Source organism: Papio anubis, chromosome 9 (assembly GCF_008728515.1).
Source record: "Papio anubis isolate 15944 chromosome 9, Panubis1.0, whole genome shotgun sequence".
Classification (NCBI taxonomy): Eukaryota; Metazoa; Chordata; class Mammalia; order Primates; family Cercopithecidae; genus Papio; species Papio anubis.
The window spans coordinates 103,766,133-103,791,925 of record NC_044984.1 but is presented as its reverse complement, the minus strand read 5'-3'; the positions used below and the strand labels follow the sequence as shown (position 1 = coordinate 103,791,925).

The following is a 25,793-nucleotide window of genomic DNA, read 5'->3' as shown; positions in this document are numbered from 1 at the left end:
CCTCAGAAAAGCACAGTCACCTTGTATTTGAGCCCTTATAATACCTTTCATCTTATAGGGTACTCTCTGAATTATTTAGTTTTCAATACAGAACTGTTTGGGGAAAGTATATTAGCCAGCAGTGGAAGTTGGGGGAACTCCACCAGTGCTACTGAAGGATGCTTAGAGGGGGAACTGAAGGAATTCTAAAGGAGGTCAAGAATTGTACCAATTTAGTGATTATGCCTAGAGCTTAGACCTCACATTTTCAAGGGTAGGAGGATGTGGTTATAAAGAAGCCTTTAGAAGCAAGACTTTCTTGATCTGTTGGTGATTACATAGATGCCCCACTCATAACTAGTCTTTCAACTGTCCATGTTATATCAAACATACCCAAGAATGTGGAAATCTCACAATTCAAAAACAGGTTAAAATAGAAACAGAGGAAACAGTTACACTGTGGAGATCACAGATATACTCCTATAGGATAAAAGAAGAAAAGCAAGTATCTTCGAGTTCTGTATAAAGGACTCACGTAGCATAGACTAGAATACTCATAGCATCACACACTGATTCAACAAGGGCTGCATATCAAGCCATTTAGACAGAGATGGAGACAGTGGGCCTGGCAGAGTAATGGCAGACAGACCAGCAGGGGCGCCAGTGCTGTCAGATGCGTGTGAGGAGTACAGACACTTCCTAAGTTGTCAGCAGAAAAACAACAGTATTTTAAAAACAAGTGTTATTTTCTATAATCTTAGTTGCTAAATAGACTGAATATCAAACATACACTTTAGTTTATCTTCATCCTTAAAGTGTGTATTTTCAAGTTGACTAAAAAACCTGTATTTGGATTCTCTCACTTGGGAAAATGAGCTTCAATGTGAGCTCATTTAAAAAGCTGGACACAAACCATAACCCCAAACTCCTCTCACTCAAGATGCTGCCCAAACCCTCAGGTGCTGGGGTGCCCCAGGTATGGTCTTGCCCCTTCTCTGCTCATCTTTGGGAAACCTGCCCTAGGCTGAAAGCCCATGGCTTTACACTCCATCTCTCAGCTGACGCTCCCAGAGTGTCACCTCTGCCATCATGCCTGGTAGGCCCCTTTCCCTCATCACAGCCACAACACAACAGACTCCCCACAGGCCCTGCCCCCTGGTCTTCCCCAGCTCAGCAAATGGTGCTACCATCCACACAGGTGGTTGGGCCAACAACCTGGTATCTTCTTTAAATCCCTTGGTCCTCACGCTCCCAAATCCAAGCTACCAGTAAGACCCCTATCTTCTACCTCTAAAACAAATCTAAATCCTCCTGTCTTAATCTCCATTGCTACTACACTAGGCCAGTGGCTTTCAACCAGGAATGGTTTTGCCTCCCAGGAGGCATCTGGCTGAATGCCAAATGTGAAGATATATTTGGCTGTCACAGCTGGTTGAGAAGGTGCTACTGGCATCTATGAGTAGGGACCAGGGCTACTAAACATCCCAAAACACACAAGACAGCCCCTCATGACAAAGAATGGGCCAGCCCAAGATGTCCGTAATGCTGAGGCTGAGAAATCCTGCTGCAGCCCAAGCCAACATCGTCTCTCAGCATTTTCATTTTCACAGTGCCCATTGTTATATGAGACCTACTTTTTACTTGCTTATTTTTGGTCTCCCCACTACTTGAATACAATCCCCTTGAGAACAAAGAAATTGGCTGTCTCGTTCACCTCTGTATCCTCAGTGCCTGGCACACAGGGGTGCTCAATAAATATTTGAAGAATGGATAAGTGTGAAAGAGCAGCAGTGATTTATGATGCTAAAAAATGTAAAATGCAGCAGAGAAGTTCTTAATCCTTCATGTAACAAAAGGCTTTCACGGTTTACAAAGGCCTTTTGTACTTGTAAGACCAATTCATAACAACTGTGCTGCAACCTAAAAGCCCGTGTTGCCCAGTTCTGTGCTCAGAGGGGGCTCTCCTCCATGTTAAGCTAAAAAGGCAAATGTTGGGCATATCCATGTGATAAGATACTATGCAGCCAATAAAGATAAGGTTTTCAAAAAATTTGTGACATGGTAAAATGATTACCGGAAAGGAAAGGATATCGCCATATATTTCAATTTAAATACATTTATTTTATATGTGCAGTACACTCAGGCACAGTTGATTGTTTTTGGATTATGGAATTAAAAGTAGTTTTTTTTTTTTTTTTTTTGCAAACCTATCTTTTTTGTTTTTTTACTCAGAAAACATAAAAACTTTTTAAAAGTAAATTGCACTTCATAATTAAAATAAGAGTCACAATACAGGAATGGGATGGAAGTGCTTATGACTGAGGTTAGCATGAGCAATTTAACTGAGGTGGATCAATTTCTAAGAGGAACAGCTCAAAAAACACCCTCCTTCAGAATCTATTTTCTGAGTCAAAAAAGCCAGAAAAAAACATCAACTTTTGCTAAGACGAACTGCCAAACGTGAGAGGTGTAGAAGATGCCTTGGGGACTGCGAACCTGTGAGTATCTGCAGTCGGATCTGTGTGAGAGTTGTCAGCGAGGTCTGGTAGAGGACACAGATGTTGCAAACCTTTTGGACTTCTGCAGAGTCGACCCGTTTACCCCCGACAGGCCTGAGAATGTTCCGGACTGATGCCGACTTTTGAAAAGCACGTTTTAGGAGACCTGGCATGGAGAAAAGAAGACATGTGAGCCGCAGCTCAGCCAGCTGCCAAATCCCACCCTGGAAAAGGAAGAGCATTTCAATAAAGCTCTAAACGCACAGCCAGGCCAGACAGTGGGGCAACTCACTCAATTTAAGGCATTTCTTTGGGATAAATTAGAAAAACATTAACAACAGGTTTTTAGGTGCAATCCAAAGATCTCTTCTGAATATCCAAAAATTTCTCAGAATAAGCTAGGCATATTCAGATCTTACATAGGATTCTTACACTGGAAATCACCAAATTTCAAATCCCACAATGGTAAAAATTCAGAGGACTATATTAGGGGAGGAGTGGCAAAGGCAGGGGCCCTGGCTACATCTCTATTTTCTGTGCCTTTAGAGGGAAGTAAGGCATGACCACCTCTAGTTCTGACACCTGGTTTTGAATGATATTCTACTTTTGTTTTCAATCTTCCCATTGATATCCTGCTGGAGTTACATTTGCTGAGTCCATGCTTACTGCTAGCTACGAGACAGAGTTTTGCAACACACTGAGTAGCAGAAGAACAGACATCCTGAACCTGAAAACCCACCACAGGCAGGTAACTCTGTCAAATTATGCGTTAGTGGCCTTTCCGTAACTTTTTATAAGAGTGTGCGACAAGAACCTTCCCATGGAACCCATTACTGACCCTGCGACAGGAAAGCCACTGAAGTGCTAGCCCCGCCTGTGGTTCAGTGAGTGGCTCCTTTATAAGGAGTCCCACATGAGAAATTTATTTTCTTAAGAACTCAGAAAAGCTCTACTTCTAAGAAATTAGAAGAAAGCATCCACAGATCCCTTTTCATGTTGGTTTCTGAAACATTTCATGTTCGTTCACCACCAAACTGAAGTCCACAGGTAGCCACAGTGGCCCTAATGGAACATATGTATGTGGATATGCTTTTATGACCCAATCTTGATTGTGTTCACTTATTTCTATTTCCCCAATCCTTGTTTTCTATTCCTATGGATTTTTTGTTTTGCTATATATGAACTTAGCGACTTAACAAGCCTCAAAATTGTTGTGGAACAAGCTAGAGGCCAGGTGTGGTGGCTGATGTATGTCATCCCAGCACTTTGGGAGGCTGAGGTGGGCGGATTGCTTGAGGTCAGGAATTGGAAACAAACCTGGGCAACAAGGTAAGGCCCCCATCTCTACAAAAGAAAAAAAAAAATTAGCCAGGCATGGCAGTACACGCCTATAGTCCCAGCTATTATACTTGGGAGGCTGATGTGGGAGGATCACCTGAGCCTAGGAGTTAGATGCTGTAGTGAGCTATGATTGTGCCACTGCACTGCAGCCTGGGTGATACAGTGAGACTGTCTCTAACAACAAGAACAACAACAACAAAAACAAAGTTAGAGCATCCCACAAACACAGTGGAACATCCACACAGGAAGAAACAGGAGCTGCACTTCAGCCAAGCGGAGCGACAGGGTCGGGCCTGCTCCCACCACTCACTCTTCACTGGGAGCACATTCTGGGGGGATGCTGGCTGCGCGTGGGCTGGCTCCTGGCTCTCTAGCAGCTTCTTGCTCAGGATGTCACAGAAGAAGATCCGGATCAGAGGCACCCCCCACAGGAACTGCAGCTGTTTGGTGATCAAATGCATTGACTCGTTAAGGCTAGGAGAGAGCAGAGGAGACCTGGCCTGTCAGTTCCATCTGACGCAGGGCCAGGGCCAGCCCACACGGCTCCTAATGGCTTTCCTCTGGGAGCTGGAGCTAGGACCTGGCACTCAATGTGGCAAAGAAGATTACAAAAATAAAAAGTGAAACTAACAAATCATTGCTGAGGGTCTGGTATGTCAAGGGCATTGACTCTTCATCTTGTCTGCCTTCCCCAGGTCCCCAGGCTCCATGAGTCACACTCTTTTCGAAGACACTTGTCACCCAGGTGACAAAAACAATCTTGTACCCACTGCACGGCCTCCCTCCTCACAGCTGGCCTGCAGGTAGTGGGGGGCCAAATCTAGATGACTCAGCAGCCTCCCCAGTGTTTCCTTGCCTTCCAGGGGCTCCTTGCCTGACTCCACACTGCACTCAGCATCCCTCAAATTCCTGGAATCTGCTGTCACCTTCCTGCTCAAGAAGATGAGGTGACACCCCTACTGGTTCCCACATTGATCATCATATTGTTAATAGTCACCAACCCTGAGCACGGCCAGGCCTGCTGGTAGGTGATTTACATGCATTATCTCATTCAATCCTTCTAGAAAGCCCTATCAAAGGGACGGTGAAAATTATCCCCAGGTTTCAGATGAGGAAAGCGAGGCAAAGCAAGTCGTCCAAGCCCTCCAAGAAGAGGAAGTGGAGCGGAGAGCAGGCTGTCTGCGAAGGTGCTGCTCTGCTTCGCTTACCTCCCACAGCCTCCTGACTCTCAGCACCTCCGCCCCATCCTCTTCAGGCTGGGGTGTCACGCTGGGGCAGGCTGTTCCCTAGCAATGAGTCTTTTTTAACTAGATAGGACCCAGGGATGTCACTCAGGTACAAAAAAGAGCAAATTTGGGGATTTCCTCCCCTGGCCTTTAGTTTTCTGCTGCAAGGGTAACTGCCAGGGACTCCATGCCTCGAGCAGATATGTGAACAAGAAAACAGGTGGGCAGCAGAGCTGGTTTCTCTCCAGAAACCACTTTATCTCAGCTCAGGTAGATGTTTCAAATTCGTGAAGCTGTGCCTTACTTGATCTCCCTTCTTCTAGTCTAGTGTTTCTCATGTCTTTAAGTTCGTAATTAAACTTTTAAAAATTTATATTCTACCTCTTGAAAAGGATTTTGGGTGATTTCTATTCCCTTTGAATCATCTGTCTTATTTTGGCATTTCCAAAATATGGCAGTCTAGTCAATCAATAAAAGTGACAGTGAAGAAGAAAAAACATTGATAAGGTCCATAACTGAATAGAAGGAACAAAATACAAAATAGTATGATTTCAATTTTGTAAAAAACGATCAGTATTTCTAGATAGGAAAACTGACAAGATATTCACTCAAGTTATCTTTGGTTTACGGGATAATGGTCTGGTCTTTATCCTCTTTTGTTCTTACTCACAATTTATTAATATATAATGAATATGTATTATTTTTGTAATAAGAAACAAAACACCACAAGCTGGAAGAAAGAAAGAAGGAAGAAGAAGATGGTGGGAGAGAGGCAAGAAAGACAGCGATTTGCATCTGGGACTCACCCATAATCCACAGATTGGGAGAACCAGCCAAGGACAGGATGCCAGTGGGTCAGGTTGGACTTCTTCTGGGACACGTACTTCTGACAGTAGCACAGCATCTGGGTGAGCAAACTCACGAACCCATCTGTCTCCTCCTCTAACACTTTGGGGCTGAGGGAGCCCAAGTGTAGGAGGTTGCCTAGAGAGAGAGAAGGCTGAGTGTGATGGGCCCAAACACTCTGGTGCCTCCCGGCCCTGTTCCCTGTCTGTGGCTCAGGCGGCCACATCCCATGTGCAGGAAGACATTTCCACATAAGGGGCACCTGTCAGTGCTGGAGGCTGCTATGTGGTGCAAAGATAAGAAACAGGCAGAGCTGACTTCAAATCCTGGTTCTGCCACAGACAAAGTGCGCTGTGGCTGTCTACCCATGTCTCAAACTTGTTTCTTCATTTGTAAGATTGGAATGATGATCCCTACTGTCCACATGAGGATGAAGTAGCAGGTAAAATGTCAGGCACACAGAGGTAAGTGATATTTAGTTAGTATTACATTTTAATATTATATTAATGCTTAAAAATCAAGGGTCAACATAAGAAATGGCCTTTGAAGAATATCTGAATGTCCTGGGAAGTCGCTGCTATTCAACGTTCACCAGTTAGTCAACATCCCTCATGTGAACACTCGCACCATAAACTCCTCATGAAATTTCGCCCCAGGGAAGTTTTTATCTCAAGTCTGTAATCCCACAGGCTGAGGCGTGTGGATTGCTCAAGCCCAGGAGTTTGAGACTAGTCTGGGCAATGTGGTGAAAAACCCTGTCTCCACTAAAAATACAAAAATTAGTGGGCCATGGTAGTGTGCGCTTGTAGTCCCAGCTACTCAGGAGGCTGAGGTGGGACACCACCTAAGCCTGGGAAGTCTAGGATGCCGTGAGCCATGACTGTGCCACTGCAGTCCAGCCTGGGTGACAGAGTGAGATCCTGTCTTCAAAAAAAAAAAAAAAAAACCAGCATTTCCTATCTAAAATAAATTTAGGCAAGGAGAATTTTGTGCCTCTGCCTCAGATGCTTCTATTAACAAATCCTTTCTTCCATCTACAATGAAAACACTGTAAAACAGGTAATGCAGGCGCTGCTCTGATATAAGCCCCACCTAACTACTCCCTCCCTTCTCCCTTGAGACGAGAATTATCCAGGCAATTCACCGCATTTCCACTTTTTCCTTGACTGCCAGGAAGCTAAAGGCTGACATCTAATGTTCATTAACAGTCACTTAACTAGTTTACCAGGCCAGTATATTTTCCATGTGATTTTCATTTACGTGTCTATTTTAACTGTCTATCTAAATATGTGTTTTTTATTGTAAGCACTTCCAACTGTTACAAAAAACCACCAAATCTCTAGAATAGTGACAGGCAAAACACTTGGGCTTTCCCTGATGGCCAGGACACAGTCAGGTTCCAGCCACGGATACTCACTCATTAGACAAAGCGTATGGCATCCTTCTAAACTTTCACATACGTCACGGCATCGATCTTCGTCTCTTAAAAACATGATGAATTTACGAAGCATGTCATGGGATTCCAAAACAGTGAGGCGCTGCAAACAATGGCCGACCATTAAATCAGAAACTGCCAGGAACAGTTTCCTGTAGAGAGTGAACCTGATCACTTGCAGATCACCCCTGGTTATGCGGGATGTGCTAGTAAACACCAAGAAGAAAATGGACAGACGAGAACCCACTTCTTTGGGCTACTAACACAAGTGTGTCTATCATGGCCACTGGTCCCAAAGAACATTAAAGGGAGGTGTGGAAATGAGCAGAGAAGCCATTTTACTTTCTGATATCTAAGAAGAAAAGCAAAAACACAATTGGGTTTTCGCGGGGAACTCACAAAGCCTGCTTACCTCAGGGGTCACTGTGCTGAGATGAGTCACCAGAGCAGGCACAGACATGATGTGGATGAGGAATGGCCGAATCAGATTGTCTGAGAACTGTGCAGCAATCACAGGGCTAGACACAGACAGATCCGCTCATTTAGACAGGGTCTCCATGTGCATCCAGAACAAAAGCACAACCCCACCAATGTGCTCAAATCCCTAGAAATTATTCTGCATGGGATTTCTGAGAAAACTGAAGGCTGAAACTGGGGACACACACTAGGGAAATGGGCAAGTCAGTGGTACAGTTGCTGATGCCAGACTGTGCAGCTATGAAAAACCAGTTTTGAAATTTTACTGACATGAAAGAATGCTCATGCTATAATCAACTTAAAAAAAAGGTAGGATGAGAAACTACATACACGGAAGAGAAAGGAGTTTGTGATGGGGACGGAGTGCTGGTATAATCGATTTCTCTATTGGGTGGTGCTTACCCAGGTGTGTTCACTCTGTGACGACTCACTAGTAACTCATACTTCAGTTAAGCAGCGTATTTAAAAGTATATATGCACTATAGATACACTATATATATATAGTATACATATAGTACATATACTATATATAAGTATATATAGATATAATGTTCCGAAATAAACATAAATATAGATACATTTTTAAAAGATTGAGGTGACAGATAAAGTCAACAATGTATCTCTGGTTGTATAATCATGAGAAATTTTTTCCTTTTTTATGTTTTTCTGCTTTACCTAGGTTTTCTATAATAAGTATGCATTGCTTCCATAATCAAAAAAAAGATAAATACTATTAAATAAAATAATGATCCCTATCCCACACCATACGTAAAAAATAATGAAATGAGCCACAGACCTAAATGCTAGCTTCATAACTAAAACTATAAAATTCTTAGAAGAAAACACAGCTTTGAGATTTCAGGTTAGGCAATGATTTCTGAGACATCACACTAAAAGTACAAGTGTCAAAAGAAAAAAAGTAGGTAAGTTGTGCTTCTTCAAAGTTTAAAACTTTTGTGATTCAAAAGACACTATCAATAAAGTGAAAAGACAACCCATCGAATGGAAGGAAACACCTGCAGATCACTTTTCTGAAAAGTGCACATAAAGAATTCACAACTCTCATAAAAGATGAAACATCCAATTAAAAAGTGGACGAAGGATCTAAACATACATTTCTCCAAGGAAGACAGACAAATGGTTAATAAATACATGAAAAGATGTTCAACATCACTAGCTAGTACATCACAGGGAGTTGTAAATCAAAACGACAGTGAGACATCCCTGTACACCCACTGGGATGGCTAAATAAAAAAGACAGATAACAAGTGTTGACAAGGATGTGGAGAAACTGGAGCCCTCACATACTACTGCTGGAAATGTAAAATAGTGCAGGCGCTTTGGAAAATAATTTGGCAATTCTTCAAAAGGTTAAGCATGGAGTTACCACATAACCCAGGTAAGTCTACTCCTAGCAATATGCCCAAGAGAAATGAAAACATAAGTCTACACAAAAACTTGTACATAAATGTTCATAGCAGTAACATTCATAACAGTCAAAAAGCAGAAACAACTTAAATGTGGTATATCCATATAATGGAGTATTATTTGGCCGTAAAAATGCATGAAGTACTAATCCATGCTACAACATGGATGAACTCTGATTATAATATGCGAAGTGAAAAAAGCCAGTAGCAAAAGACCACATGTTATATGATTCCATTTATGTGAGATGTCCAGAACAGGCAAATCCAAAGAGAGAGAAAGTAGATTAGTTGTTGCCAGGGGTTCTGGGGAGAGGGGAAGAGGGAGTGACTGCTAATGGGTATTAGGTTTCTTTTCAGGATGATAAAATATTAATGGAATTAGATTGTGGTGATGGTTGGGAATAGGCCCCCAAAATCTGGCCATAAACTGGCCCCAAAACTGGCCATAAACAAAATCTCTGCAGCACTGTGACATGTTCGTGATGGCCATGACACCCACGGCTGGAAGGCTGTAGGTTTACCAGAATGAGGGCAAGGAACACCTGGCCCACCCAGGGCGGAAAACCACTTAAAGGCATTCTTAAACCACAAACAATAGCATGAGCGATCTGTGCCTTAAGGACATGATCCTGCTGCAGATAACTAGCCCAACCCATCCCTTTATTTCAGCCCATCCCTTTGTTTCCCCATAAGGAATACTTTTAGTTAATCTATAATCTATAGAAACAATGCTTATCACTGGCTTGATGTCAATAAATACATGGGTAAATCTCTGTTCAAGGCTCTCAGCTCTGAAGGCTGCAAGATCCCTGATTTCCCACTCCACACCTCTGTATTTCTGTGTGTCTTTAATTCCTCTAGCACTGCTGGGTTAGGCTCTCCCTGACCAAGTTGGTCTCGGCAGGCGATGGTTGCACAATTCTGTGAACATATTAAACACCAGGGAATGGTATGCTTTAAATGAATAAAGTGTATGAGATGTGAATTAGACTTCAATAAAGTTATTTTAAAAAATCACTCAGAGGTCATGCAGAAAAAAAGGTAAGAGAACAACTTGCAGAGGGAAAAAAGGTTTCTTCTAGCTAACGTGCTCCAATAGCAATGAGCAGAGGTGTTAGTGGTATTTAGGCTCTCAGAATTCACACTATACACTTTCACTTTCAAGAGTACCATTTTTGGAACAAGGACATTTTATGAGGCTGAAATGTTGAAAATATCAGTACCTATGTTCACCACTTGTCTAGATGAGGCTAACCAACCAAGCTAACCTCTCTGATCTGAGTGGGGCACACGAAAAGAGAACCATGTTATTTTCTGCATGTTAGAAAGAAGTTTAAAACAGAACAACACAATTCCCTAAACAGAAGAAAAACAAACCACAGAGAATGCTGCTGAAACTACAACCAGTCACTTCGCATTTGCAAGGAAGGGACTGCATCGTTTCAAGGGCACAAAGGGCTGTGGCATTCTCTGGCGGTTCTCACAGAAACCTATGGATTCCATCCTGGGCCATATCCCTAAGTAATTTGGCCTGACTGACTGGGAGCAAATATCAGTGGAAGCATTATAGGACTGCAGGGCTGCCTCAATGTTTGGAGGGGTGTGATCTTTTGAGTCTGCATGAGGCCAGACTCAAAAACCACAGACACTGCAAACACTCCTACATTTCCCTCAATTTCTTATTACTGATTTTCCCAGCATGAGGTCAACAGAATCTTTCTTTAGCCCACCTGTAGCTGCTGCATTTAAGCACCCCTGGGTGACAAAGTCTGTAAGTGGACCGCTTAGTCGAATGTTTAACAGGGCTAGACATGGTTGGGGGGGGTGGGGAGGATAAACAAAAGAGGTATGACTGACGCACAGTCCCTGCTAACAGAGAGCTCAGAGTACAACCAGGGAGCTGGGCAGGCATACGGGGAAAAACAGAAGCCAGGGCTAGTGGGTACATGACTAGGTGCCTGGGCAAACTAGGGGTCCAGATAATCAATGCCATGGCAGTGTGAGGAACAGGGCAAGTCTGGGAAGGTTCCCACGTGCTATTTACTAAAATAAAATATATTATTCTTAGAATACAAAAATGTGTCCAACATGTGAGGCAAGTACAAAGAAGAAGAAGAAAGAGTATGAGCTCTGGAGTTAAATAACCTGGGTTTAGTTTCTGGCCTGGCCACTCCTGCTGTGTGACCAAGAGCAAACAGTTTAACTTCTCTGGGCCTTAGCTTCCTCATCTATAAACTGGAGAAAAGCCACATGTGGTGGCTCACTCCTATAATCCCAGCACTTTTTGAGAGGCTGAGGCGTGAGGATCACTTGAGGCCAGGAGTTTGAGAGCAGCCTGGGCAATATAGTGAGACCCCATCTCTACAAAAATTTTAAAAATAAAAAAATTAGCTGGGCATGTGCCTGTAGCCCTAGCTACACGGGAGGCTGAGGTGGGAGGATGGCTTGAGCCCAGGAGTTTGAGCCTGCAGTGAGCTCTGATCACACCACTGCACTCCACTCTTGATGGCAAAGCGCGACCTTGTCTCACAAATAAATAAAATGGAGGTAAGAGAATGTGGTGAGGAGTCAGTTAACATGTGTAAAAGTTTTAGAACAATGTGTGGCCCATAAATGTTAGCTATTCATATTTCAGGATTTAGTGATCATGTCTTGGCACACCACTGACAATTTTACAGACTTTCACTATACTCCTGTATGATGAAACCACTGATATCTTATTTTAAAAGGTCCTGATTGTGTTCAATTATACACAAACATTCAGAGGGGAAAAGTACTATTTGGGAAAAAGGCTTTAGAGTAGCCTGGCCTTAACAAGTGATTCAATGGAATCTAATACATACAGAGAAGAAAAACTACAAGGATGGCTGCTGGTTATATTCTTAAAGGAGAATTTAAGTGTGGTAGAATGACTGGATGTGAGCATGCTGGTGAATCACATGTGAATTACAACCACACCGGGGCAGGGGAAGGATGCTGGACAGGAAAGAAAAGTGAGGTGCTCCTAGACCTTGTGTCTCTGGAGGTGGAGGGGGAGGCAGAGCTGCTCCTGAGTTTGAGAGTTCAGGCCTCAGTGTGCTGACCTTCACTGTGTCTGCCAGAGGACAGCGGGCAATGCTACTGGAATGAGCTGCCCCACAAGGTGACTTGGGTAGGGACAGTTGCAGTGAATCTGTTTCTTAGGCTTCTGGGAAAACCTGTTTGTACCTAGACATTAGGGCTCATTAAATACAACTCACGTAACTTCTCTAAAAGTATGAAATGAAGGCGCAATTGTCTATTAGATAATTAGCTCTACTTCCGTAACTAATGATAGCATAACTGGTTACATCCCGTTCTTCTGTGTAAGGGTCTAGCTTCCAGAAGCATGTGGTCTAATGTGGTAGCCACTGGCTACATGTGGCTACTGAGCACTTAAAAATGTGGCTGGTCCAAATTCAGACGTGCTCTAAGTACATACCACTTTTGAAGACTTGGCATGAAGAGAAAAATGTAACACATTATTTAATTTTAATTAAAATAATTTTAAAATATTGATTACATGTAAAAATAACATTCTGGATATATTAGCTTAAATAAAAATATATCATTATACTACATTTCCCTTTTATTTTGACTTTTTTTTTTTGAGACCAGGTATCACTCTGTCACCCAGGCTGGAGAAGCTCTCGATCATGGCTCACTGTAGCCTTGACTTCCCTGGCTCCAGGGATCCTCCCACCTCAGATTCCTGAGTAGCTGGAACCACAGGCACATGCCACCATGCCCAGCTAATGTTTGTATTTTTTGTAGAGATGAGGTTTGGCCATGTTGCCCAGGCTGGTCTCGAACTCCTGAGCTCAAAATGATCTGCCCACCTCGGTCTCCCAAAGTGCTAGGATTACAGGCGTGGGCCACCGTGCCTGGTCTCTTTTGACTTTTTAAATACGGCTCTAACTATATTTCCAATGGACAGACCTGCTCTAGGTCAGCCTTGTCCAACAGAACTTTCTGTGATCCTGGAAGTTTTCTATACTTGTGCTGTCCCACACAACTGCCACTAGTTACGTGTGGCTGCTGAGCATTTGAAATGTGGCTAATGCAACTGAGGAAGTGAATTCTTCATTTTATTTAACTTCAATACATTTTCATTTAAACAGCCCCCTGTGGTTAGTGGTTAGTGGAAAGCACAGTCTAGACTAGGTGTTTTATAAACTATGGCCTATTTCTGTAAATAAAGTTTTACTGGAACACAGTCATGCTCATTTGTGTCTGTACAATCTACGGTTGCTTTCAAGATGCAATGGCAGAGTGGTTGTGACAGAGGCTGTATGGCCCAGAGAGCTGAAAATATTTATCCAGCTCTTTCTAGAAAATTTGGCCAACCCATGCTCTAGCCCATCATTTTTCAAATAGGTTTTACATGGAAAATGATTTCATGGGATATCAACGTCATCCAAAAAACAAGGTAGGGGTATTCCATGCTCAGATACGTTTGGGCCAACCCCGGGTTAAATAAGCCCATGGGGTCCGGCTAGCATAGCAGGACTTCTCAGGGCTCTCAGCATCAAGGTGTACTATAGATCCACAGATGGGGGCAGAGCAGCAGCTTTCACCAAGCTGGTTCCACCATGACACTCTTCCAGGATTATTAACATCTCCCCAAGCTAGTGTTCCCCTCGACAGTTTAAACATGTTCTGGACCTATGAATAAGCATGGTGTTTTACATTTGGTAATTCTCAGAATTGCAGGTATAATTTCCATAAGGAATTACTTAGCTTCTTCAGTACTTGACATCTCTAAACTAAGTGAAGGTAAATATTACCTCTTCTCTGGTCCTCCAAATTCTAATATTTTACATGCGCGTTCACATTACTTCCTTAATCATCTCACCCTGCCCTTTGTTGGGCTTCTTCTGGCTCTTAGGTTTTTTGTTTTGTCAATTAAAACTTCAAAAAGAAAAATGATTGCATTTTGGTCTCTTTTAGATAAAAGAAATTAATTTTGAATAGTTTCCAAAGATCACACTGCAATAATATTCAGGGCTGAAGATTAAGAAATATTCAAGACTTAAGATTAAGAAAAAGTTTGAGCAGTCACAAACGTATTCACTTTCATTAAGAACAACGTTTCCCTTAAATTCTGACAAAGTGGGCAAGTCAATACCTAATACCAGTAACGGGAGAAAGAAAAACCAAGAGGAGGAAGCATTCAAGAACATGCCAACACCTCAGCTATGGTTTCTTACTCACCGCAATGCTAGAGAAAAGGCTGCTGTTAAAGTGCCTTTGGATAGACAAGGACGGGGTCTTGCCAGGCCACGGGTTAACAATACCTGAAAAGAACGTTTTAATTGGTCAGCGGATGATACCAACTTTATATTCATTTGTACATAAAAAAGCAAAAAAAACTAAAATGAGTCCTTCAGATAAAAAAACTGTGAGCCAGGCAGGAGGATTCCTTGAGGCCAGCCTGGGTGACAGAGCAACCTGTCTCTTAAAAAAAAGACCAAAAAAACCGTATGCAGTGTTTTTGTAAGAGGAAAGGGAAGACCGTATTGGGTAATGAGGTTAACTCTACCACTCTTTCTCTACTTTAAATATTATGGTTAGAAATTCTTTAATAATAAAGTTAAAAAAACAGTTAATAAAAATAATGCCAGACTTAAAATTTAAAGACACCATATTATTTTAGAAGCCGTTCAATTATGGTGTGAAGTAGAAGTTTCCTCTAGTGAGACAACTGCCAGTCATACCAGCTTCTGCCAACAGACCACCTCACAGGGTTGTTGCGAGCAGTATGTGAAACCAAATCAGGAAACAGCCCATCACAGCGCTAGGTAGAAGGAAGGGCAAAATCAACATTACTTCTCAAACTCAAGAATTCCATAGTGCCTTTAAACAGCAATCAGGCTTTCTTAACGATTCCCTACAGGTATGGTCTGGCACAACAAGGTACGAAGTGGAAAGGACTGTTTGAGGACACAGAGCTAGAAATATGATTCTAGACATCAACCAAGAAGGAATCTGAGGGAACAAGCCCTGAGGTCTCCTTCCAGAGTTTAAATGTCAAAAGACTGGATCACCCTTGCAGCCAAAAACATAGAGCACTCAGGGGATCCCAGCACCACTGTCCTCCCTTTACCTGACCCACAAGTGAGACAAAGCAGGGGAAGGAAGAGGACAGCAGGCATCAAGCTCTTCCTATGAAAAGCGTTTCTGAGGAGGGCACCAGGTATGCTGAACGCAAATGTAAAAATCCAACTGCAGGTGTTAGAGAGTGGGGAAGTTGCACACTGCGGGGCAGGGGTCACAGACCTGCAGCACAGAATAAAATCCATGCTGGTTGAGATGTCCCATTATATTTGCACAAATGTGGTTCATCGCTGGTCGAAGACTTTCACCTAAAGAAAACAGTGAGAACAAAAAAATCTCTTGCCATAATGTGACTGTTGATGTGGGACAGGAAATTGTGTCCCACACCTAAGGCCCTAAGAAATGAGATGTCCCTGGCTTGCCTTCCTTTTCCCTTAGGCCTGGTGCCAGAACAAAGGGAGGCAATGTGTATTTGGAACTCTATCCCTCCTGGAAGGCCTGGCTCAAGTGTCACCTCTTGATTGATGGGTCCCGTCACGCCCCTAGCCAGAAGTGATGTCTCTGGCCTCTGAGCTCCTGTAGCACCTTTTCTAATTCTCTCCTAGGGCCTGGCACTGTCTTCTCTGGAGGGATGCCTCCTCTCCTCAATGGGACATGAGCTTCTGGGCAGGGCCCAGAACTCAACAATTTTTGGGTTCCCTCCAAGAGGCCAGGGTCATGCCTGAAATAAACCCTCCTTGCTGACCTGGAGCCTTTGCATAGTTTCCCCTGCTTTCTGTTTCATCCCTGCTCTTCACTCTGTGAATCCCAGCTCTCTCTCCAGCTCTCAGCTCACACACCACTTCTTCAGGAAAGCTAGAGCCTCAGACCAAGCAAGGCCTCCCCACCCTACTGGACACTCTCATTTCTCTTGCAGGCTTCCTTCCAAGCACTTAACATATTACTGTCATTTTATATCTATGAGCAACATCTATTTAATGCCTGTTTTCCTCATTAAGTTCTGTGAGGAAGGGAGCGCCTAAAGTCCCCGGAGGGCAACGCCCCTTTCTGTTTTGCTTATCTCCGTCTCTTCAGTGCCTAGCGGCATCTGGCACATATGGGCTACTTGTTGAACAGATGAATGAAATGACCATATGAAACACATGGGGCTAAGGACACTTACCAGGGAAGGAGGCAGTTTATACTGCAAATTTTATGGGCAAAATGGAATTATTCACAACCTAATGATTTTCCCAGTAAAATGACAAGGCTTAAGCGAATGTTTTCACTTGGAGGCTAAGGCACTGTAGGAATTATAAAAATTAAGATCAGAAGAACCATGCCTTTGAATGTAAATTCAAAGAAGGGTAGAGTACAGCACACAATGCTGAATGGATTCTGGATACTGTGACGCAGTCTGATGGTCAGTGCCAAGGGCATCCTCATTGGTATGGTCTCAGGGCCTTCCCTGAAGCTTGTGGTGGCAAAAATGTTTCTTACAAAGAAAAAAAGGTCCCTGAACTCTCTGTGGAAATGTTCATTACAGAATATTTTGAAGCAAGTCCCACAGACCTTTTCCCCGAAGAATTTTCCACGTTGAAGTGTCTGTGAAGGTGACAAGCATCGTGAGGTACAGGGTGATGAGTCGGGAGTCTTGCAGGATTTCAGGCTGGAAACAATAAACACAGCAAGATTAAGACACAGGTCCTCTGATTCCAGACAGCGAAGTGTTCACTTTACAAGTGCTCTATGGGCACTCAGCCTGGAATCACTGAGTCAGGATTATAAGTCAGTCTTCATTCTTTTTCTCTTGGGCAATGCCACTTCAGGAGTTAAATAACAAGAAATTTGACACTCTCGTGCTTGACCATGGAATCATATATTCCTGGGAACAGAGAACTGAGAATCCCTAGAAAACAAGATGACCAGGGCTGGCTTGCTATATGTACATGTGCCTGCCTGTCTGTCTGAACTCTGCAGAAACAGAGCAGAAATGCAATTGAGCATGACTGGGACTCTGGGCTCAGCCTTCTGACTTCACCACCTACTAGCTGTGTGAGCTTAGGCAAGTTTCTTAACCTCTCTGTGCCTCAGTTTCCTCATCTGTTGACCAGAAATAATAACACTGCTTTCCTCATAGGGTTGTTGTGAGAAATAAATGGATTAATGCATACAATGCACTAAGAACAGTACCTGGCACACAGATAACTCCATGTAATGTTGGCTGCTGTTCTAATTTTGATGACAGTTCACTGTTTCACCAAGTGTAAGTTAAGCAAAAGGCCTGACTGCTTTCTAGGCCCACAGACCGTATAGGAGGTCCACCTGGAAGGGACCTTGGAGACAACCCTGGAGACCACTGAGTTCAAAACCCTAAGCTCATCGACAGTAAGAGAGGGGAAGCAGCCTGTTCAAGGTCACGTGGGAAATTAGCAGTGGAATCAGGACTGAATTTCACATATTCCTGGCTCCAGAGTCAGGGCCCTTTTTCTCCTGATGTCTATTTCTTTGCATAAATTTTTTTTTGTTTGTTCAAAATAGAAGAGCCTCTCCTCAAAGAACAATCTGTTGTGGAATGTACACACAGAGAACAGATAAACAAGAATCTGCCTGGCAGAGTGCAGGTAGGGAAATACCCTGCCCACTTGGCCCTGAGTCATTTTGGTGGACTCCCAGGGCTCCAAGCAACATAGTGTGGAAACCCTGCCCTAAGCCAAGTCTCACCTGACAAGCCAGGTGTGGCTTGCTGCTGGCCACTGCCTTGGCTGTGTTACTGGCAAGAGCCATTCCTGAGCACCCAAAGAGGGATGGCTGGGAATGGATTATTACTGGCGTGGGGGGCGGTCCAGGGACTTTCGTTCCATTACTGAGCTGCTACCTGTGTCCTTGCCAAGCCTCTGTCCCTGAAACCTCTCTCTCCCTATGTGCAAAGTAGAAAAGGCTCCTGTATATGTCTGCTCACACCCCTGTCCATCCTTTTCAGAACACTGAAGGGGGTGGGGGAGCACAGGACCAGGCTGGGCTAGTGACAGTACCCCATTCCTCTTGCCACTTTGACTGGTTCAGAGGTGAACCCAGGATTCCACTGGAACTACAAGAAACCTAGATTTTTGAACTGGTCGGGAGACCTCTCTTCCCTTTAGTCAAGACAGGGTAAGACTATAAAGTCAAAACTGGTGGTTGCCATGATTATAGCAGGAAAGGACGAGGTGACCCCAAAAGGGAACAGGGATGAGAGAAAAGAATGAGAGGGAGAATCCAGAAACCCCTGGCTTTCCTTATCCCCAGCTGCCATGTTACTGAATATATTCTAGAGCACAACATTCTCTTCCTTGCTGAGGCCTGACTAGTATAATAATGTAGATCATAAAGTACTGATTACATTAAATGAACAGGAAGGAAAGTGACAGATTCCCTGGCATGGAGGCTGTGGCGTGGCAAGCGGGTTAAGGGTCCAACACACACCAAAGAAGGGCTCATATTGATAACAGCATAAAAATTCCTCTCTTCCAGAACAGGGCTCAGCTAGCAACTCTGATTGATAGGGACTCTGAAAATACAGACTAAAGTCTACAGGTGAAAATTACGTATTTATTGTTTCTGGTTTTGCCTTTTTTTTTTTTTTTTTTTTTACCTTGAGCTGCTTGAGAAAATCACAGCAGTACCACAGAATGCTCTTGATCTGTTTAATCCAAAGGAGCGTGAGGTCCTTAGAACAAGCCAGGGACACATACCACACCTATAGGTGGGAAAAAGAGGAATGTCATGGGCTGTTATAGAGATCATATCACATATGCTCTAACTGTTGGAACTGGACCTATTAGTTAGGTCCAGTGCCAGACAAAGCAGTGGACCTGAATGAATAAGCTGCAAACAGGACTTATTTTAACACTAAACCCAAAGACAAAACAGCCTAGTAAGAAAATTTACTATTCTGTGTTGTGGCAAGAGCAGAACGTAGCTACCTGGATCATGAAGAAACTAAGGAGTCATTTGTACTTTGGTAATGTTTTCCATCCACTACCTATGTGCATTTGTGTGTGAATTGGTCCTAACATTCAATAGGAACTTTCAGAGTCCAGTAGGTTGGCCCTTAAGAGCTTGTGGGAGACACTGTGGCTCCCATCCACTTACCTTTGGCTCATTCTCAGCATCCATGCTGCTCAGGATGCTGCGACACAACTTCTCAAATCTCTGCAAAGAGACACACTGGGTGTTATACATTCCCACAACCCATCAAAAAGTGAAAACAAGCCTTCGGCGGGTACCTGGCATGTGCAGGTATTATGCCAGGTGATTCACAGACATAATCACATGCAGTTCCTTCCTACAGATGAGGATCCTGAAGGTCAGAAAGACTAAAGGGTTCTCCAACGGGTGGCCCAAGAGCTGGAGGAACCCTATAGAAATGTTTTAGAAACTGGTATATTTCACATAAAAATCCAAATTGAAGCTTCTTTCAAAAAACAATATCAATCTGGCCAACTGGACTTGAATTCCTGCAGGCCTGCTGCTGTCTCTTCAACTGGGCTCTCCAGTTTACTGTTTCTTAAGCACCATGGATACTGATTTTGCCTCAGAGACAGCAGCCTTTCATCATTTTTATCCTGTAATGCAAAAGGAAGAAAAGTGGAAACTAGAAAACAGGTTCCACTTTGGCTATACCGATCCTGGATCCGCCCTTAAACCATGTGATACTGGGCAGCTGCCCTACCACACTGAGCTGCAGTTTCCTTCTCTGTAAGATGAGGGTCACCTCCTCCAGCTTATCTGTCCTCATCTACATAATCATGTGTTCACTGCCTGCATAGCCCTCCCTCTCTTGTTGGGCTATGAGCTCCATGAGTGTAGAGACCTTGCCTGTCCTGTTTCCTCCCAAGGGCCCAGTGCCTAGAGAGGGTTGGCACAATGTGAAGCTTAGCAATAGTGAACGCCTAACAGCTGGTAACATGGAGACATGCCTCAATGGCATTGTTAGTACTATTACAGATAACTAGCTGCTTTCCTGGGATTATATTTTTTAGGCTGATCATTCTAATCCCTAAGGTGCAAACTGGCACCCTTTGTATGATTTGCAGGATATTTAAAAAATTTCAAATTAATTGCCAAGATTTACAAATTAGAACATTGATGGTGGCTCACACCTGTAATCCCAGCACTTTGGGAGGCTGAGGAAGGTGGATGACTTGAGCCCAGGAGTTTGAGACCAGCCTGGGCAATATAGTAAAACCCTATCTCTACAAAAGATACAAAAATTTGCTGCATGTGGTGGCACACACCCGCAGTCCCACCTACTCAGGAGGCTGAGGTAGAAGAATCGTTTGAGCCTCAGGAGGTTAAGACTATAGTGAGCCGTGATAGTGCTACTGCACTCCAGCCTGGGCGACAGTGAGACCCTGTCTCAGAAAATGAATGAATGCATGAACATTGAGGATAAAGTCTCAGATCTTTGGCATGTCTTTAAAAAAAAAAAATCAGAGGCTGGGTGCAGTGGCTCATGCCTGTAATCCCAGCAGTTTGGGAGGCTGAGGTGGGCGGATCATGAGGTTAAGAGATTGAGACCATCCTGGCTAACATGGTGAAACCCCATCTCTACTAAAAACACAAAAATTAGCTGGGCATGGTGGCTTATGCCTGTAGTTCCAGCTACTTGGGAGGCTGAGGCAGGAGAATTGCTTGAACCCAGGAGGTGAAGACTGGCAGTGAGCTGAGATTGCGCCACTGCACTCCAGTCTGGCGACAGGGAGAGACTTTGTCTCAAAAAAAAAAAAAAAAAAATCAGAGTATGAGTCCACCACCAAGCTGTGTAGTAGCTGCTCCCCGTGTATGGGGCAGGCCACAGACCCTGCTACTTCCTTTGATGTCCTCACCACTGCTGCCTGTCAGTTACCGTTTAATATGATTTGTATTTTGTATTATGTTTTATCTCATATATGGTTTTTTTTACTCATTTACCTAAACTTCCTGGCTCTTGCATGCATCTGATTTCAACTTGTGCTTATAATGGTCAATGTGAAAAGATTCCTAAAAGCACTGGGCATAATCCCTCCAGAACAGGTCCCAAGAAAACAAAAGGGACAGGAGGTGGGGGTGACAGTAACTACTTCATAAAGCTGCTATAAGAACAAACTGAGTTACTATTAATAATTATAAAAGATCTGACATATGGAAGTACTATACATGTTTGGTATTATCGTTTTACCTCGTTATCCTCTTTGATTCTGAATACGAATAGCAGTTTCCTGGCAACCTTAAAAATACAAAGTGCACTTCTTTTAGTGGACCCAGGGTCATCTGCTTTAAAAAAGTCATCAATCTCTCTCCTAGAAAGGAAAGGGCAAAAAAGATATTCTAAATTAAGAGCTTGTAGCACTTGGAAGGCTTTTCAAGCACTCTTAAGAAAAACCTCATGTATCTGCCATTCACTGGGAGCCAGAGAAGCATGTGCTAGGGAGATCCTAGCCCTTACCTGATATCCCTCTGCAGTCGACTCCGACAGAGAAAACTCCGGACGTGGGCCTGGATCACGACAGCTGCCCGCTCCCGCTCCTTCTGCACAAGCCTTTCTTCTCGTGCCTGACGGGCTCTATCGATGAACCATGCTCTCGAGGTCTGAGACAGGGTGAACATGTTTGCAAACTTGCACAAACCCTGCAAGGAAAATGGGGAAGTAGGTGTTGTAGATTGTTGTGTGGAAAACACACACAGAAAGAGGCTCAAGAGCAGAGGGTGGGCAGGGACCTGGGCAGCAGAGATACTCAGGACCTGTCAACACCCTCCAAAGTGCTAACAGCTCTCCGGCACAAGTCCAAACCTCCTACAGGCTCTTTCATGCAACTCACCAAGACCAGGGATGCTACATCCTGTATTAAATAATCTCATTCTTAAGGAAAAGAGAACAGCACCTGGCATAGGATAAGGGCAGGTCCAGCTTTACGAATGAACAAAGAATGAATCAATCCCACTCATAAAGCTCTAATTCAAACCAGGTATCCTGTAGGTCAAAGATTCCCAGATATTTGAATTTTCTGGAATAGTCCACAGTATTTGGGAAACCAAAACTGAGAAGTCAGCTTTTACTTTGCCAAGTAAGGACTCGAGGGAAAAATCAAACATGATTATTTGCTGTCATCATTATCGTATTCATCCATTCACTAAATAAATATTTACTGGTGCCTACTTTGTGACAGCACCCAATAAAGAAAGGCCCATTTTAACATTAACAAAGCAAAAGGTATGCATTTCAGAATGCAAGACAGTCCATGACATTTAATATATTTGGTTTTATGCACAGCCTATTGCATTGTCCTTACAGTTACCATCCTGCCAAGGACCAGTAAAGACTTTACTGCAGAACTGGTCCTGTCCACTATCAGATGCTTTTCTGAAGAGAAGCTCTAAATTATATACTAAGTTTTTATCTAAATCACCAGTAACTGTTTTTTCCCAAAGGGACAGCTTTAGCTAGCAGCCTAAAGCACACAGCACTGACCCACGGAGGCTCCCATACTGAGATGATTTTTTTAGATGCTTGATGACTTTGACATTCTATACAAAACGCACTATCAGCCCAGTTAAAAACACTGAAATGAATTATTCAGAAAGCCAGACTTCCAGAAAACAATCTCTCTACCAGGCTACTTTACTCAAAGTAGCACCCACATGAAAATACCACCCAGAGTAAAAAGATGGATGGAACTAGGGGCCATTTATCCTAAGTGAAATAACTCTGAAACGTAAAGGCAAATACTGCATGACTTCACTTAGAAGTGGGAGTGAAACAATGGGCCCACATAGACAAACAGTGGAATAAGACAATGGAGACTCCAAAAGGTAGGAGATGGGATGGGGGTAAGGGTTGAACAATTATCTATTGGTACAATGTTCACCATTCGGATGATGGGTGCACTAAAAGCCCAGACTCCACCACTGCACAATATATGCATATAAGAAACCTGTACCCCCTACATCTATACAAAGAAATTTAAAAATTATTAAAACAAACATTGGACATAATAGTATTATCTCCGAGAGGTATTAGATGAATTACATATTACTGAAAGGCATTTAATAAGTGTGCTCTATTATTAGTATTAATAAGGACAATAAAATAATACCCTTTTATAACCAAAAAAAAGTTGGTGCTAGCCTCCCGCCACATGAACGTATCAAGGGACCTCTGTGACCCCTTCTCAACAGTGATTCGCATCTGTCAAACATCATCAGTAATCCTTGAAACAAACTAACAGAGCCCACCTGACCACAGGAGGGAAGGTATTAGGTTGGTGCAAAAGTAATTGTGGTTTTTAACTTTTTTGAAAAAAACACTAAGTTGTAATTACTTTTGCATCAACCTGTAAAAGGCTTGGAGAGAAAAGGTAGCCATCTTCTGAATCACTCATTCTTCCTGCCCCAGCAGTAAAGTCTGGAGATCTCACCTGAGGACCTGCCTGTGTCGCAGAAATGCCAGGTAATCATTAGTGATCTTGCACGGGACTCGTGGCTGAGAACAGCTTCTCACTTCAGAAAAACTTGTTATTTTTTCTGGCAGAAGCAGAAAAAAAAAAAAAAATTCAAACTTAGGGTTAAATTTTATAGGTGTGGCATCATACATCTTCCTGAGTAAAAGTAGTAACTACAATGCCAACGGTTTTTTAAAAATACCACTGGGTCCTCTTTATTTAGTGTCTCAACTAAATGTTATACTGTATCTCTTCAATCCTCACAGTTTAAAGGGAATACGTTGAAAATAAATCCCAAAGTTGTTGAATTAAAGCTGTGATGAGAAGCAAAATAACTTAGAAGTCATGGAATGTTAAAGAGCTATTGAAAATTATATTTGACTTTTTTTTTTTTTTTTTTGAGGCAGTCTCACTCTGTCGCTGAGGCTGGAGAGCAGTGGCATGATTTCGGCTCACTACAACCTCTGCTCCCAGGTTCAAGCGATTCTCCTGCCTCAGCCTCCCAAGTAGCTGGGATTACAGGTGCCTGCCACCACACCCAATCTCGGTTGGGATTACAGGTGTGAGCCATTGCACCCGGTCATGTGTGACTTTTTTTTTTTTTTTTTTTTTTTGAGATGGGGTCTGGCTCTGTCGCCCAGGCAGGAGTGCAGAGGTACGATCTCGGCTCACTGTAAGCTCCACCTCCCGGGTTCACGCCATTCTCATGCGTCAGCATGTTTGACATTTTTAATGATACGGAAAAATGTTTATGCCTTAGAAGTGAATAAAGGGCTGCCTGTGGACCAATAAGATCCCAATTACCTAAAGAAAAATGCACACACACACACACAGATACAAAACTAGCATGACCTATACCAACATGTTACCAGTGGCTGTTCTGAGGTACTGAAATTGTGGGAAATTTTCCTTAATTGATCTGTATTTTCTGAATTTTCCACAGAATGCACATGGTAAAGCAGCACCACACAGTGAGGGGCACACGGGCTTTGGGAGTCACACGGAGTTGGAGCCAGTCCCTAGCTCTGCCACATAACTATAGGGAGAATGTCTAAGTTTTTTTTTTTTTTTTTTCAAGGCAGGGTCTCGCTCCGTCATCCAAGCTGGAGTGCAGTGGTGCAATCAAGGTTCACTGCAGCTTCTACTTCCCAGGCTCAAGCGATTCTCCCACCTCAGCTTCTCAAGTAGCTGGGACCACACGTGCACACCACCACATCTGGCTAGTTTTTAAATTTTTTGTAGAGATGGGGTCTCACTATGTTGCCCAGGCTGGTGGTCTCAAACTCCTGGACTCGAGATCCTCCTGCCTTGGCCTCCCAAAACGTTAGGATTACAGGTGTGAGCCACCGCACTTGGCCCTGAGTCTTTCCATCTTCATCTATTAATTGGCTTAGAGGTTGATAATGAGGACTAAATGTGATGATGTGTATCAAGTACCTATGGAGGTACTTAAGCACACAGTGTAGAGTGTAGAGTCAATAAGTCTAACTGGTATATTTTTTTTTTTTACAGACACAAGGATTTAAAAAAAGAAAAAAAAAAAACCCTTCACCAGAGGCTCCAGACATTTCTCACCCATTAACTTTTTTCCTATCTTAAATGCACTAAGATTCACCAGTCCTGTCCCTTGGGTTATGAACTCCTGGCCCTGCTGTTTAGACTAACAGATTCAAGCTCCTCAGGACTGCAAAAGAGCAGGGCCTAAGCCATGAGTACAATGATATGCTCCCTCCATGACATGCAGACAGTGCCTCAATGGCAGAGGGTACATTGAATTAGAAAGGGAAGAGGGAGCCTCTTCCTAAAAGAAAAACAAAGTTGCATGCAAACTGTGCCTAAGTACTGTAAGACAATCTTAAAACTTTCACTTCTCCCAGGGGGCCTCCCAGGATACAAAATTACTCTTATCCCCTTCCTTGAGATTATCATCCCTTCAATGTTATTGGTTGATTTCTGTTTATACCATATAATAGCCTACACTTTACAGTTTTTCTCATCCTTTCCTATACACCTTCTCCACCTGCACAGTGTATACTATAGTTCATCAA

The 25,793-nt window shown here is 43.2% G+C and overlaps 1 protein-coding gene across 9 annotated transcripts in view; it reads right to left on the bottom strand.

Moving 5' to 3' along the window:
- The window catches only part of UBE3B (ubiquitin protein ligase E3B), a 59,553-nt gene that overhangs the window by 31,572 nt on the left and 2,188 nt on the right, over positions 1-25,793 (bottom strand). For 6 of the 9 annotated variants that reach the window (XM_003907127.3, XM_031650732.1, XM_009181660.2 and 3 more), the window contains 13 exons: positions 23,722-23,827; positions 21,753-21,934; positions 21,486-21,606; positions 19,418-19,477; positions 18,918-19,022; positions 16,856-16,952; positions 15,527-15,612; positions 14,462-14,544; positions 7,738-7,843; positions 7,308-7,428; positions 5,851-6,028; positions 4,129-4,292; positions 2,476-2,643 (listed from right to left, as the gene is read on the bottom strand). In XM_003907127.3, coding sequence (XP_003907176.1) covers positions 2,476-2,643; positions 4,129-4,292; positions 5,851-6,028; positions 7,308-7,428; positions 7,738-7,843; positions 14,462-14,544; positions 15,527-15,612; positions 16,856-16,952; positions 18,918-19,022; positions 19,418-19,477; positions 21,486-21,606; positions 21,753-21,913 — 1,450 coding nt within the window. In that variant the 5' untranslated portion in view covers positions 21,914-21,934; positions 23,722-23,827. The remainder of the gene's footprint in view (positions 1-2,475; positions 2,644-4,128; positions 4,293-5,850; positions 6,029-7,307; positions 7,429-7,737; positions 7,844-14,461; positions 14,545-15,526; positions 15,613-16,855; positions 16,953-18,917; positions 19,023-19,417; positions 19,478-21,485; positions 21,607-21,752; positions 21,935-23,721; positions 23,828-25,793) is intronic. The other 3 variants (XM_009181659.4, XM_009181657.3, XM_009181658.3) reach the window with 1 other exon arrangement.